This window comes from Netta rufina (assembly GCF_964035555.1).
Source record: "Netta rufina genome assembly, chromosome: 2".
Classification (NCBI taxonomy): Eukaryota; Metazoa; Chordata; class Aves; order Anseriformes; family Anatidae; genus Netta; species Netta rufina.
Genome location: NC_140124.1, coordinates 53,860,662 through 53,880,968, shown reverse-complemented (window position 1 = coordinate 53,880,968; position 20,307 = coordinate 53,860,662). Strand labels below are relative to the sequence as shown.

Below are 20,307 nucleotides of genomic sequence, written 5' to 3'. Positions count from 1 at the left end.
TCCATGGCATGTCAGACTTCCGCAGCATTTTTCCCTCCTATCAATATGTCATCAATGTATTCAATGTCCAGTGGACTGGGGTTTTCTGTTAAAACCTTTCCCAACGTTTCCCAAGGCACTGTGAGCAATAGTAGGGGAAAATTTAAATCCTCAAGCCAGCCTATTAAAGGTATAATGCAATTCTTTCCAGGTAAAAGCAAATTGAGCCTTATCATATTCCTGGAGTAGAATCATGAAAAGCATATCAACAAAAATAAATATAAAAATAAAATATATAAAAATAAAAATAAAAATAAAACAAAACAGTGAAAGTTGCTATCCATGAGTATGATGCTCCCTGAATTTGGGATACTAGTTCTGCAATATTTGGCACAGTGGCAGTTAACTGTGAGCTATTGTCATCAATCACAAGCCACCATTGTCTATTTGACTTTTACTGGCCAGATAGAAGAGTTGTAACAGGAATGTGTGCGGCTGATAATACTTCTTTCTTCCAAGTCAGATGCCACTATGTCAATGCCCAAATGCATAGCTGCTAGTAGAGAGTACTGCCTTAAATTATTAATTTTTGACGGGGGAAGAGGTACAGACAACTCTAATAAATTTAAAGATTTAGTCTCATCTTCTTCAAACCATGCTATCCCATGAAACTCCAGACTGACCCATCAGGGAGTTTCCATGTTCTGCCATATAATAAATCAAACCGTAAAATACTGGTATTAGCAGCACCAACCAATATTTCAGCATGTGTCAATTTCTTTTCACCTGGGAGCCACAAGGTGTTTTCTGCTGTAGGCATTCCTTTACGACTTCAGCAATCCTTGTACACATTAGCTTACTGTGACTGAGCTTTATATTTAAGTCCTCTGCTGTTTTGTTAGTAATAACTGACATCTGTGCTCCTGTGTCAATAAGGACATTACAAAAATCTTCTTTGGTCCTATAGGGATGGTAATGAAAGGTTCATAGTGTATATCAAAGAGATAACACCCGCTGAACAGGGGTTGCAATGTCAGGGGGCTCATTGTCCTGCCCAGGGATGCAAGATTTTGTCAGTGTAATTGCTAAATCAATTAGATCCTGTTGTGGGACTGAAGGCATGTCTGATTTAACAGAGTTAGTTCTACATTCCTATGTTGGTCTCTGGCCCTTTACAATTATGCCATCTGCTGGGCAGAAAATTTTAGCTATCTGCAAATGCTTTGGAGGAACCTGGGACAGATTTTGGAAAACACACTGCCTTTTACAGCATTTTTTAAATTTTGTTGGGAAAAAAAAGGATCAGCCGTGGCACTACTAGAAATGAGGAAGAAAGGGTGACCGTGCCCAAGGGAGCATGAGACTGCCACCCTGACCTCACTGCCAAACCTTTCTTTATGACTGCTAATCTTCAAAGGTTAAGAGAAAGCTTCTAAACAATAATTGGTGAATTAAAACCATCTAAGCACAACTCCAAGTGCTGCCAAGAACAACCAGTAAATTAAATACAAAAAAGTTCACAATAGAGGGTTCAGTTTACAATCCAACCATCCTCTTCCTATTGCATACTCTCAGTTGTAATGAAGATGAACCTGAGGAAAAGAGCTGAGATGAACAGGAGTCATTTGACAGCCACTGAGACTACCACTTGCTCTGAAGTTAAAATTGGTTTTGGTTCTGTCATCAGCTTGTGTAGCCAGACTCCTTAAATTTTCCAGGTTTTAATTTCCCTCAATTTCATATGTAAAACAATATAGTACAATATATATATATATATATATACACACACACATATATATATATAATAGTACATGTCCATGTGTATCTTCTCTGATTCTGGGTCCTCAGTTAGCATTTTGATTACACAGGGGTTGTGGTGATATTGATTGTGGTTTGGTAAGCATACATGTACAGCAAGCCCCAGCAGGTTGCAGTGATTTGTATCTCTTTGGAATTGCCAGGGGGATGACCTGGCACCTTTTTTCAAGCATCCTGCTAGTTTTTTAGGTTTCTGCACTTGTTTGGGAGGAAGTTCCGAAGAACTGGTGTTCTAGGTGCCTGCCCGTCTCATCCCATGCTCCCTGCCACTCATAAGTGTACTGCCTTGGGACAGATCTCTGGAAGGCATTCTTAAGTAGTTGTTATTAATTGTTCTAGGAAAATATTTTTGTTGTTGTTGTCTTTAAAGATTAAGATACATGACAATATATGACTCGTTAAGTGTTATTACATCACTTCCTACAGTCATGAAGAAAGAGGTGAATGACATTAGCTACATGGATGACTCCATGTCCTATTTACCTGGTGAAATATGTACATGCATCCCCTCATAGTAGATACCCAGACATTGATAGTAAATTCCCTTCATCTCATAGAGGATGCCATGGTCTTTCAGTGCCTTTCACAACTAGATTTGGAAAGAAGAAGTGCCAGCAGATTTTGTAATGCCTAAATTCACTCCATGTGTCCAGCATTTAGAAATTGTTATTGAAATTCAAATACTGATTGGTCTTAAAATAATTTCATTACAGATTTCCTTTAGACATATATTTGTAAACACTTTTGCTGTATTATGTGTTGTTCATATTGACAGGTCTTTCACTGAAAATTTGATTACTATCATCTTTCTTTGAACAATTAAGGAAAGTAAGTTACTAAGTCTTGGAGCACAAAGAAACACACAAACAAGAAATGGTGGCCATCTCTTCATAGAATTCCAAGATGCTCAGCAGTACTGATGATTCACTGTAAAGAAGAGGAGTTTTCAGCAGTATAACAGCACGTGTGTCATTTGCCTGTGTTAAACTGAATCCAGTCCATTCAGGTACAGGTTTTAGGTGTCAAAGTACTTTACAAGATAGTGTCATATAATCATAGAAAAATAGAATCATAGAATGGCCTGTGTTGGAAGGGACCTCAAAGATCATCCAGCTCCAACCCTCCCCTCCCTCCCCCCACCATAGGCAGGGATGCCACCCACTGATCAGGTTGCTCAGGGCCTCATCCAACCTGATCTTGAACATCTCCAGGGATGTTCACCCACAACCTCTCTGAGCAACTTGTTTCAATGCCTCACCACCCTCTGAGTGAAGAATTTCCTCCTAACCTCTCATCTAAATCTCTCCTCTTTTAGTTTAAAACCATTCCCCCTCATCCTGTCAGTATCTGACTGAGCAAAGAGTTGCTCTCCATCTTTTCTATAAGTCCCCTTCAAGTATTGAAAGGTTACAATGAGGCCTCCCCAGATCCTTCTCTTCTGTAGGCTGAACAGCCTCAGCTCTCTCAGCCAATCTTCATAGGAAAGGTGCTCCTGCCCCTTGATCATCTTTGTGGCCCTCCTCAGGGGGATGGAGAATTCTTGCACTCTAGGTTCAGTGTTTCTGTAGTACTTGTGGATGGAAGCTGTGAAAGAGAGTTATTTTGTTTTAGTGAGTTTTACCATGAAAAATAAGACAGCTTATGGGACAGCAAACACAATAGCTGAAGCATTCAAACTACAGTAACTCCTGAGGTTTACGATACATAGCTCAATAACCGGCTAAATGCAGTATTACAGTTTTGCCAGCAGGTGGAAGTGAGGTTCATCTTTCAGATCATTGCTTGCAGTGAAATTCAAAGAGAACTGAAAGGCCTTTGTTGTTCTAGCAAATTGAAGGGAGAAAAAGAGTGGTTCTTTCCATCATCATGTTGTGAAACGCTGTGAAAATTTTACATTTTCAACAAGAATATGTAAGAATATTAACTATGAGGACATCAAAACAATTCTAGCCACAATAATAGTGCTATGAGGCACAATAAGGTAGTTGTTAATCCTGGTGAAAATCTGAACATTTTCAAAGTTCTTATTTGCATATTTCACGCACATATGGTAATAGTTATTAACTAAGAAATAGAAGAACGAAAAAACTGCTCCCTAGGAGCTGCCCAGGCATCCCCATGAAGCTGTTTTACTGTGAGCTGCATAGCTACAGCTCTTTCCCAACATTTCTCCTTGTCCCCCACCAGAAGATAAGAAATAGGTCAGATCAGGAGGAGACAACAAAGCAAAAAAATATATATCAAAACTTCTTCTATTGATTTTTTTTTTTCCAATTGTAAATATTTGACAGAAGAGCTTGCAAAAAGGGAATGCCTGATTCACAGGACCAGAAATTCCAGGGATAATTTGAAAGTCAGAGTCATTACCCTGACACTCTTCAGGCACACCCAGGTCCACAGTGGAGTTTACAGATATGTGAAGAGGAAATACAAGCTGAGTTGCAGTGTATATTGTAGGTATCCTGTAAGCAGTTCCATATACAATGTTGCAGACACTCACGCTGTTATCAAAGGTCTCAGGGCACTTTGCCTTGTGTTGCCATAGAAGTCCTGGAACTTTGAAGCTGAGCTCTCGTTTTTAAAAATAAGCATGTTTCTAACACTGAAGAACTCTTGAAAATTCAAAGCCAATTAAATAAATAAATAGGATAAAAAAGCAATTTCTGAGACATCCTTATGATTTCTTGAGTCTTCATTATTTTTCAGTCCTCAGGGACAGTAGTTTTTGCCAACAATGAAAGTCTCTTAAGTCTCTTATATTTTCCTCAGTGGCCTGTTTAGATCTCCCAATGTATTTTAGAAAGTTTTTCCTTTTTTTTTTTTTCTTATATTAACTCTATTACATTGACCTAAATGAAAGGAAAATCTTTAGCCACCCATAAGTTTACAAGAGTAATATAATAAGAACTAGCAATGCTTATGGTATTAAAAGAAAGAGGTTAAAACTCCACATATACTTCCCCTTTTCACTACATTCCATTTTCCAAAAAACATTGGAAATTCTGCAGCCCCCTTCTTTCCTACACCCAAACTTAACATGCTTTTCCACAGCACAGCTGGCTGCTAGCTCCCCTTCTAGGCATGGTTTGCTTTCTCTCTCAGCACAGCCAAAAGGACCTTGTGGAGAGTGACTAAGTTTTTAAAAGTTTTAAGTGCACAAATCCCCATAAATCCATACACTTCTTAACACAGTCCGTTGCACCTTGGTTTAAAAGCACCATGCTGTGATTAAGACTCAGGCAGACAGACTAGGCAGTTCTCCCTCCCATGATGCCAAAATTCAGTGCAGGTGAAACTTTGAGCCATTGGTGGTGCCCTGGCTCTCACGTTTCAGTACTCTTTGGCTAGGGTAGCTGCTCAGCCAGGGAATCAAATGCTGATGCTGAGCCTGGCCTTGGGAGAAGTTTGGACCTCAAATGAAAGCACAGAAATATCTGGGGAGCGTGATAATAGCAGTCATAATACAGAAGCATCAGTAGTCTGGGCTTATTAATGTCTCATGTCCTCTAGTCTGACATGAATACAACAGGAAGGCCAAGTTTCTCCACTCTCCTTTTTATTTTTTTTTAAATATAAAACATCCTTTATTTTAATGTCCTCCTCTGATGGGTCAGAGAACCCATGTGCTCATGCCCAATGGCTATTGCAGCACAGCCCTCCCTAGCCAGCTTCAGCTGCTAGTGAAACCTGCTAGTCCTCAGAAACGGAAAAAAAATGATAAATCTATTTTTCCAGATCATATCCTGGAGATATATCTGGGAATACTGGACAAGTTGGATAATTTTCAGAAAGTTTTGACAAATATTTCTCCTATTCTTGGGCCAAGTGGTATACATACACACAAATACATTCAGACTATATGAGTGAAATTGGAATGTGTTAAAACTATGATTGGTTAAAAACTGGTTAAAATCCATCACTCTAAACAGCTCTGGAATCTACCCAACATGTACAGAGTGCAAAAAACTCCAGAAACCTTCAGTCTCAGCTATTGACATTAAACACAGGAGGAGTGGGTAAAGGTAGACAAAGGTCTTGATTTTTCAGATGCATACCCCTACACCTTTACTACCCCCTCAGAAATCATGGGAGCAATTCATAAATTTAACATAGTATTAATGCTTACAGACCTTGTCCTCAAGGCATTTGCCAACATCTAGCATATTATTTTAGTTTATTGACATGAACTTCAGACTGGATTTTTGATGCAGGAGCCTATATTTTTATACCTGATGAATCATCTCCCCTTAAAAATAAACAAACAAACATTGCTAAACAAAATATTGTGAGGCACTTTGTACTGTTTCTCTTGTGTGGTGATTTCAGACATTTCAAACATTCTGTCTCTCTCCATCACTTTCTAAAAATCTTAGCTATTACAGCTTAGCAACACATTGCATAAGTCTGAAGACATACTTGCATAATCTTACCAAGAATGCAGCTCTTACAAAAGGACTTTGTGAGAGAGCATACGCAGGAAAATGTATACAGAGGCTGGATGCCTCTTGGTGAACTGAACTAAGGTTCCAGTACAAAGACAAACCCCAGATCTAACAAAGCAACCAGAGGAAATGGCAAGCAAATTCTAAGATCTTCAAGAAGTTATTCAAACAAAATGAGTCACAGGAGTCCTATGTTATCATAAAACATAACTAAATGTTACCAGTTGCGATACAAACCATGTTTGTTCTGCTGCTTCTGAGGAAGTTATGAGTGGCTCCAAGAAACAACCCAGAACAAATAAAACCAAATATCGAATCTGGATGTTTTCAAATTAACAAGACAATGCAAGATAAAAGACGTATTTAATATGAACAAATTCATATCCTCAAGTCTTGGTGCATGTATGTACCATATACTGCTGGTTTGTTGCTGCATTATCAATACCACCTTTTGGAATTGTTTAGGTAGCTCCCTCCTAAGAGACTGGCACATGTTGAGTGAATTTCCCCAAATAAATTCTTCACAGACTTCTAACTGCTAATTCAAATGCCTGGCACTCGGTATGAAAAGAGACCAAAGAGGTCAAAAGTTATGAGAGAGCTCTCACCAGATCACAAGAACAATGATTTCATCTAACAGCTACTTTTTGGGAAGATGAGGAAGCTGGCCTTTGTTACATGGAGCAAAGTATAGGTATACGTGAGAGTATGACTGAGAGTTTAGGGCTCAGCTATGAGACTGTTTTTTAAGTATTTTTCTATGCAGCAAGATGTTTTGGTGCTGGGAAACCTCCTGCTGAAGTCTGAGGGTCTGCTCTCATCATCTGTATATCCTAGCTGTATAGCTTGTGCCAGTGACAAAGTTCTGGCGTTTATGATCATGGGATCTGTAAATCAATGCCTGCATGAGAGAGATGGGATACAACTCTTTAAGCAGGGCAAAGGTATTTTTTCCAGTAGGATGAGTGCCTTTAAAAAGAGGGTTTTACACCAGAAGTGAGAGGACACAGAGAGAACCACCAGCAGCCCTGTGAGGGAGTGATGGACAGGGTTGATGACAAAAGGGCCTGAAGTGATGTGATTGAAAGATATCACAAAATCAACAAAACAGAGCTGGTGTGGGGTCACCTCCAGCATGTGAGCAAGGAAGTGCCTACAAGGTACCATTACGGGGAAACCCCAAAACTCTTTCTGGAAACTCAGCACGCTGGGGGAGCCTCTCTAGGGTGCCTGTATACTAATTCAAGCACCTTGGTGAAGCCAATCTTTTCAGTAGTGCCCAGCAACAGGACGAGAGGCAACGGGCACAAACTGAAGCACAGGAGGTTCTGGCTGAATATGAGAGGGCACTTCTTTACTGTGAGGGTGACAGAGCACTGGAAGAGGTTGCCCAGAGAGGCAGAAGACTGAGGGTAGCACTCATTAACGTGTATAAATATTTGAGGGAACAGTGTCAAGAAGATGGAGCCAGTCACTGTAGAAGGGTGGTGAGGCACTGGAACAGGTTGCCCAGGGAGGCTGTGGAGTCTCCTTCTCTGGAGATATTCAAAACCCACCTGGATGCCATCCTACACAATCTTCTCTAGGTGATCCTGCTTGGCAAGAGGGTTGGACTAGATGATCTTCAGAGGTCCCTTCCAACCCCGCCCATTCTGTATTTCTCTGATTCTGTAAATTAGTTGTGAATACAGTTAAAATGAATATTAAAAGAAGATTTTTATGCACTGGAGCAAAGAGACCCCAGAGCAGCCTTCAAAGTGGAGCAATACCTGTATATGTGTGCACAAATATATCTGAATTCAAGAATGGAATTTAAATAGAAAACTGGACTCTGACACAGAAGATCCACTGTACTATAGTTTACTTGTCATCTGTTCCACATTATAATGCGTTCTGATAAATGATTTTGCTATTAATTCTCTAACGTCACACCTACGCATAAACCTCACAATGGTCTGTAGCAATGAACGACAGCCAAGCATACTTAATGAAAAACTCCTGCCAGCCAACACCTCACAGAAAAATGTATTAGCATGATATACCAGAGTTTATCACTCTCAGAAATAATCCTAATAAAATATGTATATAATTCAACAAATTCTTCTATGTGCAGCTGATGCACAGATTTTGTACTCAGATAACTCTTTCAGTCAGGGCTTAGATACTGGTATCCCCACTCCACGCACCCACACCTCCCAACCTCCACTTCTCTGGAAGTTTTTCCAGTGTAGTCATGGTAGAGGAACAGTGGCTACACTGGCGTCATTTAAATGGGTACAGACATCTCAGAAGGTGACGTCATATATTCATCCTTCTTATAATGAAATACGCAATGCAGGCAAAAGGCACTTTTGTATTATTTTAAAAGCAAAAGATCTAGGAAAATCACATGCTCTGACTAGACTTGAGCAACTCAGACTCCACAGAATTTTGTGGAGTCAGATTGCTGAACGAAATCTGTAAAAAACAAAGTTACACCCTTACTTCTGCATGCAGCCTGTTCTCACTTCATTAAGATTTCTGTCGTTAATTGGTTTTGAATGCAAGAAAGTAATTTTATTTTAGAACAGACTGTCCTGTAACATTGTGTTGTACAATTTCACTTTCATAATTTTATTATAATCTGAATATCTGAAGAAAAGAGAAAATGACTATACAAAGAATTTATAGAACATTCATTTACATACTGGAGACCTTTTGCTGCTTTACAGTTTGAAGAAAAAGACCCCAAAAATCACTATTTTAGAAGGTAAATACAAGAAGGAAACATAAAATTTTAATGATAATGTTGGATACATGGGAACCATGTAATTAAAAACATGACACTTAGTATTTTTGTAGTATAACACTGTAGGATAATAGTATATTTAATAAGCAGGTTAATAGGAGCCTGGCTAAATACATGTGTCAACTTGCTGGCATTAGTCATGAAACTGCATATACACATCTACCAAAAACCTTGGAAAGCAAGTGCTGTATTAATTATTTCATCTTGTATTTGCCATGAACATAAGTTTCATGAATATCCGTCTACATACACTACACAATGGTACATACTGAACTGTTTTGCTTTCTGCAATTTTTAATTCTTTAAAAAGCAAAAGCATGTGACAATTTACCATCCAAAGGAATGCATAATAGAAAAACTCCCTTAGAAACAGGGCAACTTCTTTTTCCTACTTACCAAATAGATCTGAACTCCCAGAAAACACCACCAAGAGTGGCAGCATTCATTTCCTCATGTTCCTGAATTCAGCAGGCCTTAAGAACACATTAGGAATAAAAAATAAAGCCTCAAATGGAAATGACAATATATGGGGAAAACATATGCTATATTTTCAGCCCAAAGGTCAACACTTGGTGTCTAATAAGACACGCTGAAATTTAAATGTCACCTACAAAAGTGAAAAAATATAAAAATTTCCTTCTCATTTGAATGCTTACAGCATATCAGATTTATTGCATAAAATTTTTCTACTAGGAAAACTGACAATCTAATTGAGATGCCAGCTGATTAAATTCACTGGGTTCCAGCTGGCTGACTAGATTAGGCAATTGGGTTCTTGGTACACCAGAAGAATACTAAAAGGAAACTTCCCACGTTTCAAAAGAATCAAAGTTCCTAGAAATAAGAACTGCATTTTTGGAAAGTACATAAACACCATTTAAATAGCGTGGATAGTACATAAACACCATTTAATACCTCTGTGTCAGAAGAACAGAATTATTTGGTAAAAATCAGTGGCACTTGCCTTTGTTGCTTCAATGGTAGCTACAATGCTTTGGATTGCTTCACCCTCCTGCAACACCCAATGCCCACTGTTACTAATACGCCACTTCCCAGTCCAAATACATTGAACTTCAAATCCTTAACCTGTCTTTTCTGTCCCATCCTCCACCCCCACCCTACCTCCAATATAGTTATTTATACAAAACTGTTAACTAAACAATTCAGTAGTATTTTTTGCTGTGGTCACTGAATAATGTTTCCATGGTCCTAATAAATCAGGGAAATCAGGAAGAAAGCTATTAATGAAAAACAGATCATCATTTATACAAGTGTACTTTACATAAACGTAGAACAAACATAGTTCAGATTGGTGGAACATTCTTACCATACAGCCTAGTGTTTTCCACTTGGTTTAGCCATTATTTAGCAAAAGAGGATGACAGGATTAAATACACAAAGTGGATACAGTTACTAGTTAACCCAGTGCCTCATGCATCCAGTACGCTCAATTCAGCACGTCACTTTAAACCTTAGGTTATTAACGTAATGTTGACTACCACACATGAAAGAAACAGAGGCAATGAAACTTTCAGTACTGTTACTCTGCAGTTGCTTTATTACCCTCAGTTCTGATATGGAGGTCTAGAACTGTTCTTTTGTGAATGGGAATTATACAGTAGACCTCCTTGTGAAAGCTTACCTTCCTTGTGAAGATTTCCGCTCTAACCCACTTTATCCATTTCCTGTAATTTATCATTGCTGTAAAGCTAATTAACATTTTGTTGTGCATTGAAAATTCAGATTTGTTTAGAAAAATATACAAAGATATGTACAGGTGTGACAGCTGTACAAACTATGAAACAAATGATCTCAAGAGATGGGAGAGAGTAACAAAATAAATTCCTTCTGGATCTCTTTTCTCTATAAAGCATAAAAATAATTCCTACAGATTAATAGAAAATTAAAAACATAGCCCCAAAAATTCAATAAAAAGGGGACTAAAAAAAAACATTTACATAAGTATTCAAAGGGGGAACAAATGTTACTACCAAAATAGTATTACAAGGAGACATGGAAACAGGTAGTAGCTTGTCACACAGTAAGACAAAAGTCAAAATATGAAACTCTATTGTCTACAGCAAGGCACATGCTATACACACTTTTACTTATGTAAAATACTGCTAAAGGGCAAAGCACAACATTCTTGTTTAAGGATATCTACACGATATATCAAGATCTGAGATTTACTATAAATAATTTGGTACCAGCAAAAATATATAAATTATAAAATTTTATTTGTTTTTCCCTCATTCTTATCCTGCAACTATTAAAACACAGTATCTTCCCTTAGCTCTTAGTATAAAAAATACAGAAAAAAAACAATCACAGAATACATTTCCATGCAACTGATGTGTTTTTTCTGCCACCTCTTCCCTATTTAAAATGATTCAAGTTAGAACTGCCCAGCCTTGCTTACACCAAATACAGAGCAATCTCCCTGAATATTTCACATTGCTGTTCCTTTCTAAGCAGAGATCAACTTGCACAAGCCTTCTTTTCACATACATATTCCCCCTCTTCCATTCAGTTCCCATCACTGATTCACATAAAAATGAAGACTATAGCAAATGGTCTCCTCAGACCATCATTCTCTCAAGAACATGTTTGCAAGGCGTATAGCTACCATTGATGCAACTATGGCAAGTTTCTTTGTGGAGGTTATATGAAACATTTGCTGCACTAAAAGGTAGCACAGTCTAGTGAGTGAATATTTGTGCTCCAATAAGTGATGAGAAATCGCATGTGAACATATATTAGAAATCCTTCAGGAGAAAAGCTTTTCATTTATGCTTGATTCAGGTATGGGCTACATGGGTTTGGGTGGCAAACAGCTTCTTTTGCTCTGTCCTTTGAAATAAAAAGAAACAAATAATGCTTTGCTAAGTAAGAGTCATCTTCAAAGAAAAGACTGAACTCTTGCAAATATAATGCAGAGAGACTGTCCTCTGCTTTCCTTCTTGGGTATAACATTGCTGCTGAACAGACTTCTTCTCACAGCACTTTCCTTCAATGAAGTCAGCGAAGAGCTCTGAGTCAGCACTGGAAGGGTGTTACATCTTCTTCTGCGATCCGATCATGACCTTTGATACAAAGTTCACAATGGCGCTGGCAGGTTGCTCTGGATCATGCTCTGCAAATAGGTGGCACACATTGTCTGTGGCGCTGCCTTGCTTCCTGGCAACAAACCCAAATACTCTGCAAGGGCAACAATCACACTGTGTCAGAGAACAGACAGACATTGTCTCATTTCATAAAGCAAAAAAGATACTGTAGAAACCAAAAGCCCCAGGACAAATGCACAAATCATATTGCATCTGACGTAAAGGACAAGGTACTGTGTGACAGCTAAAAACAGTGGTCCAAATCACAGAATGGTTTGGGTTGCAAGAGAACTTAAAGATCACCTAGTTCCAACCTCCCTGCCATAGGCAGGGACACTTTACACTAGACCAGCTTGCTCAAAGCCCCATTCAACCTGGCCTTAAACACTTCAAGGGATGGGGCATCCACAGCTTCTCTGGGCAACCTGTTCCAGTGCCTCACCACCCTCGGAGTAAAGAATGTCTTCCAAATATCTAATCTAAATCTACCCATTTTTAGTTTAAAGACACTACTCCTTACCATATCACTACACCCCCTGACAAAGAATCCCTCCCCTGCTTTCCTGTAGGCCCCCTTTAGGTCCCAGAAGTGTGCTGTAAAGTCTCCTTGGAGCCTTCTCTTCTCCAGGTTGAACAACCCCAACTCTCTCAGCCTCTCTTCATAGGAGAGGTGCTCCAGCCCTCTGATCATCCTCATGGCCCTCCCTTGGACTCATTCTAATACTTCCACGTCCCTATGCTGGGGGCCCCAGAGCTGAACACAGTCCTTCAGGTGTGGTCGCACAGGAGCAGAGTAGAGGGGGAGAACAACCTCCCTCAACCAGCTGGCCACACTTTTGATGCAGTCCAGGATACAGTTGGCTTTCTGGGCTACAATCCCATATTGACAGCTAACGTTGAGCTTCTCATCAACTAATACCCCCATATCCATTCTCTGGGCAGTCTGTATTTCTGATTGGGATTGCTCCAGCTCCAGGACATTGCACTTAGCTTTGTTCAGCTTCATGAGGTTCACATAGGCCCTCCTCTCAAGCCTGTCAAGGTCCTGCTGGATGGCATCCCTTCCCTCCAGCCTATAATGTCACCTGTCCCTACCCTCCCTTTAATACTAATCCATGGACCACACCAGCCAAATCTGAAGCTCCTACCTCAGTGGCTCAGGATGGCCAGAATCAGGTAAGCATACTATCCCCTTTCTTCTACTCTTTCTGGTTTGCATCATGTCTTGTTTGCTGTCAGTGTCATGCTACCAACTCTGGAGATATATTTAAGCTGACTCAGTACTGCTGTTCACTTACCTATCTTTGAGTTGGGGCATTTGGTGTGGTGAGAGGTGTGTGTTGGTGCAAGTAGAAAGGTGTCAGGAAGGAGACAATGATGTTGGTGTTTAAATGAAAACACTTTTCAGTCCACTGATAATTATATATTTATGTCAGACACTAGTATTGTTAGGATTGTTTTCACGTATGTGCTTTCGGGGGCGGATTTTTTTTTTTTTAAAGCCAACAGTCTGTGTGAAACAAGTAAGCTTCAGTTACTTTTAGTGGCTAAGTGACACTCAACTGAATAGCAAATGGCTGTTTTCATTTCTGAAACTTTACACAAATCACAGACCTGAAACGTAAACAAACCATACTAAGTCTGGTTCCAACCATCCAACCATCACTTAATTAGGCTATAACTTGCAGAATTGCTGATGAATTAAATTGAGTCTAACTGCAATGGACAAAGAGTTTTACCATTCTGCTTTCCCTTCTCCATCTGTGACAAAGGTAACTAGAAAACTTACAAACTGATCACTGTAATGATATTCCTAAAACATTCAGTTACAAGAGACTCAGACAGGTTCAACTTACTTTGCAGAAAGGCCATCTTTCATCCATCTTGACGTCCATAAGAAAGAAATGAGAAAAAAATAAAAGAAAAAAAAATGGAGAAATAAAATGACACTTCCATTAGTTTTTGTTGTGTGGGGTTTTTTTGTTTGTTTGTAGATAATAATACAAATAACGCATTAGAAATAGTACTTGTCTTGCTTACTTTCTGTCTTGTGGATCCAAGGCACAGAAAATAACAGTGTTGGCTGGATAATGTCGCCGAAAGAAGAGTCTGAAGAGGAGGAAATAAAGTATTTTAGAAATAGTTAAGATGTTTAAAATTTAAAACAATAAACAGATCTGAAAAATCAACCATATTTAGTCTATATTTAATAATGGCAATATATAGCTTTTATTATCTCTGATTCACAGTTTTAAAGCCATATGAGTCATAGAATGGTTTCCTTTGGAAGGGACCTTAAACATCATCTAATTTCAATCCCACTGCCATGGGCAGGGACACTTCCCACTAAATCAGGTTGCCCAAAGCCCCATTCAACCTGGCCTTCAACACTTAGAGGGATGGGGCATCCACAACTTTTCTCAGCAACCTGTTCCAGTGCCTCACAACCCTCATTAGGAAGAATTTCTCACTAATATCTCATCTAAGTCTGCCATTTTTTAGTTTAAAGCTTTTACCTATTTCCCTATCACTACATTCCTTGGTAAAGAGTCCCTCTCCATGAACTGCTCCAACCAAATCAATCCATATTTAAAAGAGTAACTTTAAGTGTTGGACCATAACAAATCTGACCCTTAAGCAAAGAAAAAGAACTAGAATTATGATTTTTTTTTAACCGCTTATATATTATATCAGCGGGAAATAGAGATTCTTGGAACTTGTGAATTATTTGATTATATTAAGATTCTAAATATAAGGATTCCTAGGTTTTATGATTTAAGGTTTTGTCTTTGATCTGCTACAAATGGTTTTAGAACCCATGGAACTAGGAAGTCTCGTCTTTTTTTTTTAACCCATAATAATTTCCTGTCATCCCTCCACTATAATGATCAGTTTTCAAATTGAGATACTTTTTAGTAGCCCTAATAGCATGCAGTACAGAGTGAATATAAATTATTTTTTTATCATAGTAGTTCACATGTACTAGGCTATCCAAAGCGCTATTTCAAATACTGGCAATACACAGTGTCTGCTCAGTCCAGCTCTGTTCAGTTATACTGGTGAAGGATACTGTGAAGATAAATTACTTCACTGAATAGACTGAGTATCAAATGCTCCAAAGGCATCACTTTCCCTTTTTCTATAAAATAACTACAATGAAAAAAATGCCATGGCAAAGTAACCTTCCAGAGACAGAAACTGCCATGTGGAAGAAATGCCTACATCTTAAAATATTCATCCTCCAGTACTGCAGGCTTCTGGCAACCTCAAGGGATAGCAAACGTTGTTCTTTATGCAATCTTAATATATGATTTAGTCTTTAATGATACTCTGTAGTCTCCTAATCTATGATTAGTCTCTGAAACAGAGACTGCAGAAAATAACTAGAAAAACAGCAAGTGACATTTGTTGGAGACAAGGACAGATACTCTCTCCCCATTCTTCTTTTGCTTACTTTCTTTGATTATCTGTCAGTGTGATTCCCTGTGCAGACACCTTGAAATGGACAACAGTTGAGATGGGAGAAGGATCTTGCATCAGCGTCAAACTCAAGGCTTTCTGTACTGCCTGATAGCCTGTGAGGGACTCCATCTCCACCGAATTCAGATACCAAACATTACACGCTGTAATGAAAGATGGGAAAGACTTTGGGAAGTCATTACATCAAAGAAAGCAGACAGGAATTTTCTGAACAACACCAAATAAAATGGAAAATTTCCACCTTTACAAAGTGAACACAGAAGATTGACAAAAAAACAACAAATCTATTTGTACTTCACCATGTCTCACTGTTGCTTCATAGTTTAAGATGATAATTCTGGAGTTCATTTTTGGAGTCTTTTACTGCCCCGTTGTTCTTAATTCAGTTACAACAGCCAATGAGAAAATATATATTTTCTTCAGTATAAATCGATACATTTCACACTTTCAAATTGTGCTTGTTACCTTCAAAGAAAACCATTCACTTGTTTAGCAAGACAGTAACAGTCTTCTCCCCTCAAAGAACTGAGGATTGCTGCAAAATTCGTATCTCAATAATTCCATAGTGCCTTGTATGTTCAGTAATTTTAGGGCAAACAAAGCAACTTCCAAATTGAATTAACTACTCAATATATTAGGTTGATTCTTTACCTCTGCATGCATTTATTTTAGGAGCCCTTTTCTTCTCCTACAGATATTAGTATATTCTGGTATATCTCTATAAAAAGTAGCTCACTGGTTTCTAAAGCTACCAAACAGTTAATTTATTTTTTAATCTGGCCTCAAAACAAATCTGCAGTGACCAATAGGGCAGTAAATATTAATATTATGTGGCATTATATAATAGTACTATAATACTGTATCACAATATACAGTATTATACAGTAAAAATGACATACAATATTATATAGTATTAATTATGAAGGTTGTATAGTATTAAAAGAAGTATTTGCATGATTAATTACTTCCAACTTGTGTGAAGTCGAAGTTACAAGCAGATTAATAACATTTTTGAAATTGAAAAGTTCTCTTAGTCTTATTCTACAACACTAGAAATAATTAAACACTTACATAACTGAACACTGATACCAACAGACTTTGTGTTTTGGTTAAAACATCTGTGTAAAGAAAGAATTTACAACTCTGGCAGCAGGTGTGTGCAAATTACTATGCTATTATTCGATTAATTATCAGTTTAGCCTGGCTTGCCAACCTTACTGTGAAAGCAAAGATTAAATGAAAAAGTTCCTCTTTTCATATGGCTATTCTGTAATTTGATTAAAGCCTTTTCTTATTACTATCTACATGAAATACACAGCTGGACACCGACACTTTCAAAACAGTTAGGCAATCATCAATTTACAGACTGCATAAGTGTAAGTTTGATTCCAGCATGGCTATTAGCCCAGTAACTTCAAGCTCTGGAGGTTGTCAGTGAAAGAAGGGATCCAGAGATTTGATTTATCTGATTTGTAAGTGAAAGGATTTGGAAATGTATTTGTGCATTGGCGTGCTAGTTTCAATAGCTTTGTCTGAATCAATCACTATACACTTCATACAGAGAGGCCTTCTTCACTAAATTGCATACTGCCATGTCTACCCAAACTTGTGAATAACATTCCAAACCATAAATTTTCTTATTCTCACATCATTACTGTGTACGTTTAGTACAGACCTAAAAAGCTCTTCATTAAAGCTCTGAGCTTTTTCCACCAAAGGAAGCTTGCCTTGTTCCCCAGCCACGTTCCTCACCCCTTTTGAGGCTCATATAAAGGGTTTCAGTTCCTTTGCAACAGCCATTTCACTGCTGTCAAGAGACCTTCTACATGACCTAGCCAACCTTGCTGTCTAGATTGCCATCAGTGTGATAGCTCAAAAGCAGTCAATAAATACAGTAGATTCCTTTACTAGCATAGCACAACAATAGTAAATTGTATCTTTTTCTAAAGTTCTGGAAAGTGCAAAAATGTCAGATTAAAAAGTAGAGTACAGAAAATGAAAGATGGTGAGAAAGGCTAAATATTTCTCACTTCAGAACATCATGTACAGCCTGATCTAGACAGTTGATGGGTTATCAAATGACAGCAATCCCACAGAAACTGTATTCAAAGCTAGAATGAAAGGAAGATGTTTGTATCTTTCCTGTAAAATTGCTGCTCTTATCTTTCACGGGTGGCATTTGTAGTCATGTCTGTGCTAGCACTGATAGCTATGCAATATGGCCAGCTTGAGTATCCTGTGCTACTTTTATACTGGGAATGTGCTTTGTCCAGAACACTAAATCCCTTCACTCTACTAGTGGAAACAGATATGAAGAATTTGGACTTATCTGAGGCACAAAATTTGGCTATCAAACAGGAAAGTTAATAAAACAAGGTCTGTTCTGGGGAAAAGCCACTTATCTGTATAGTTGTCACTCTCTGGGATTTGTAGGTTAGCTTCTGCATTTAGATAACGATTGGAAATGGCTATTAGGTTTTTCAGGCAGCTATATAAATCATCATTCTAGGAAAAACATCTTTTTTTGCTTGTGCAGTGAGAAAAAGGTGAGGTGGATAATGGTATGGAAATGTTTGGCAGGGAAAAACTGCATCTTATTTGACTAAACTACAGGTGCCCACACAAGCTTATATGTTTGGACAAGAAATAGTTTACATGTCTCAGTGAGGAACTCGACAACTGGAAAGCTGTTGACTGGATAGGGATCTCTGAAACACAGAAAATCAGTGGGAAATAATGTGTCAAGGTAAAAGACTGACAGTATCTCCTAGCTATTTTACCTAATCATGTTCCAACTCCTTGTTTAAAAACAAAACCAACAAGACAAAAAAAAATAAAAAAAAATATATATATACACTAAAAAATATATATTCCCAAATGATCCATGATGTGACAATCCCCATAAGGAGTTACCTGAATACTGCCCCAAATGGTGTAAGAATTATTTCTTTTTCTTTTTATTTGAAAAGCCTTGCCAAATAGAAACCAGCATTTCTAAAAGGATAACTTGTGCCCATTTTGCTGAGTTTTCAAGAGGATAAGTCTTTTAATTCATTTTCCTTGGCTTTTACACTGTTGGCTACAACAAACACCATCAGCACTGTTAGACGGAAAGGCCAACAGGTGCTCATTCCTGGCATGGCATCACTAAGGCCAGCCATTGCCTCAAATGCTTGATTAGAGCATTTGAAGTGATACTGCAAATTTTTAAGTCAAATTGCTGAATAAGCAAAGAGCAACACGCACACTCTCTAGAACTGCTCAGCTTGGCAAGTGCCCCATGCAGAAGCACCCCAAAATAGGTTAGGGCAATGAGGCAGCATTCTGATAAAGACACGCCTGGCTGCTACATTTTTGATTGTGGCTTCACTTGTAGGCTAAACTCAAGGAAGAGTGTCAAACATAGTGTATTCGCCTGCTGTAATGGGACTAGATCATAGAATCATAGAATCATTAAGGTTAGAAGAGACCTTCAAGATCATCTGGTCCAACCATCACCCTACTACCAATACCACCCACTAAACCATGTCCCCTAGTGCCATGTCCCCAGCATCACATCATTTGGTGGAAACTTTTTCAGGGCTCTTCTGTTATATCAATAAAAGCATAGCAATACAACTTAATTTGCAGAACGGATACTGCAGTATGCATAAGAATCCATAAAACAGCATCCAGTGGAAAAGGTACTGGATATTTCCTAACAGCACGCATCATCAAGCACATGGCAATGTTTTTGGTTTTTCTGTTTGTTTGTTTCAGATTTATTGGTGGATAAGCATTTTTCAGTAGTGTTTTTTACTTCTAACTTTAACCCTACTCTAACCCTACTGAACACTTTCATTTGTTGCCATTTGCAGACCTCATAGTTCACGAACTTTTACAGAACACAGGTTGAAAAAATCTTCTCAAAGTTTATCACTATGAAATTAATGTCACTGCTTCCAAATTGCTGTGCTGGAATGAACCCAAGAGTACCTCAAATTGTCATGGGACACGCAATGGGAAAGCAGATACAAGGTTGCACAACTGAGAAGGTAGTTGCAGAAAAGAGAAGGAACTTTGTACATATCCTCACAGTGCCCTTTACACTTCTGCACAGAACACTAAATATAACTGTTCTCTTTAATCATCCTTCAGTCCAGTCTTAGCATCAGTTTTTCCCAGCCTGTAAAATATAACACTTAGTGACAGTCAAATGCAAGGAGAAAGTTTACCAACCTGCACCCTGTTTGAGAAGTTCTGTTGCTGAGTTTGCAGCAGTCTGTGGAGAAGTTTCTGCTATCTCTTCCAATGGATCTGAGAACAGAAAACACTATCCATGTTTGCACTTGAATAGACAAGCAATGCACATGGTCAAGTGTGAGTCTAGCTTTTGTAAATGTGATTTCATGTACTAGGTAAGTCTTGGCCAGAAACATTAAACAATCTTGTACCTGCATCTATAACCACACATGCCATGTGGCTTTGTTGTTGTTTTTCTTTGTTTGTTCATTGTTTTTGTTTTGTTTTGTTTTTGTGCTGCATCATTTTTTACCCCCAGTGCTGCAGGAGAGATGTTCAATAGTCACAGACACAATTACATAGATATGCCAGAGGTACAGAAGTGCTACCACATTACAAAAAACTATTAAGAACTATATTGCCTCATAACAACCTTGAAGTTTTCAAAATAGTGAGATTTTAATTATGTAATTTG

General features: G+C 38.3%; 1 protein-coding gene across 4 annotated transcripts in view; it reads right to left on the bottom strand.

Moving 5' to 3' along the window:
- Positions 1-8,818: 8,818 nt before the first annotated feature.
- Positions 8,819-20,307, bottom strand: part of TNS3 (tensin 3) — a 248,233-nt gene continuing 236,744 nt past the window's right edge. For all 4 annotated transcript variants that reach the window (XM_084281745.1, XM_084281746.1, XM_084281748.1 and 1 more), the window contains 5 exons: positions 19,830-19,907; positions 15,586-15,754; positions 14,172-14,240; positions 13,988-14,014; positions 8,819-12,225 (listed from right to left, as the gene is read on the bottom strand). In XM_084281745.1, the coding sequence (XP_084137871.1) occupies positions 12,081-12,225; positions 13,988-14,014; positions 14,172-14,240; positions 15,586-15,754; positions 19,830-19,907 (488 nt within the window). In that variant the 3' untranslated portion in view covers positions 8,819-12,080. The remainder of the gene's footprint in view (positions 12,226-13,987; positions 14,015-14,171; positions 14,241-15,585; positions 15,755-19,829; positions 19,908-20,307) is intronic.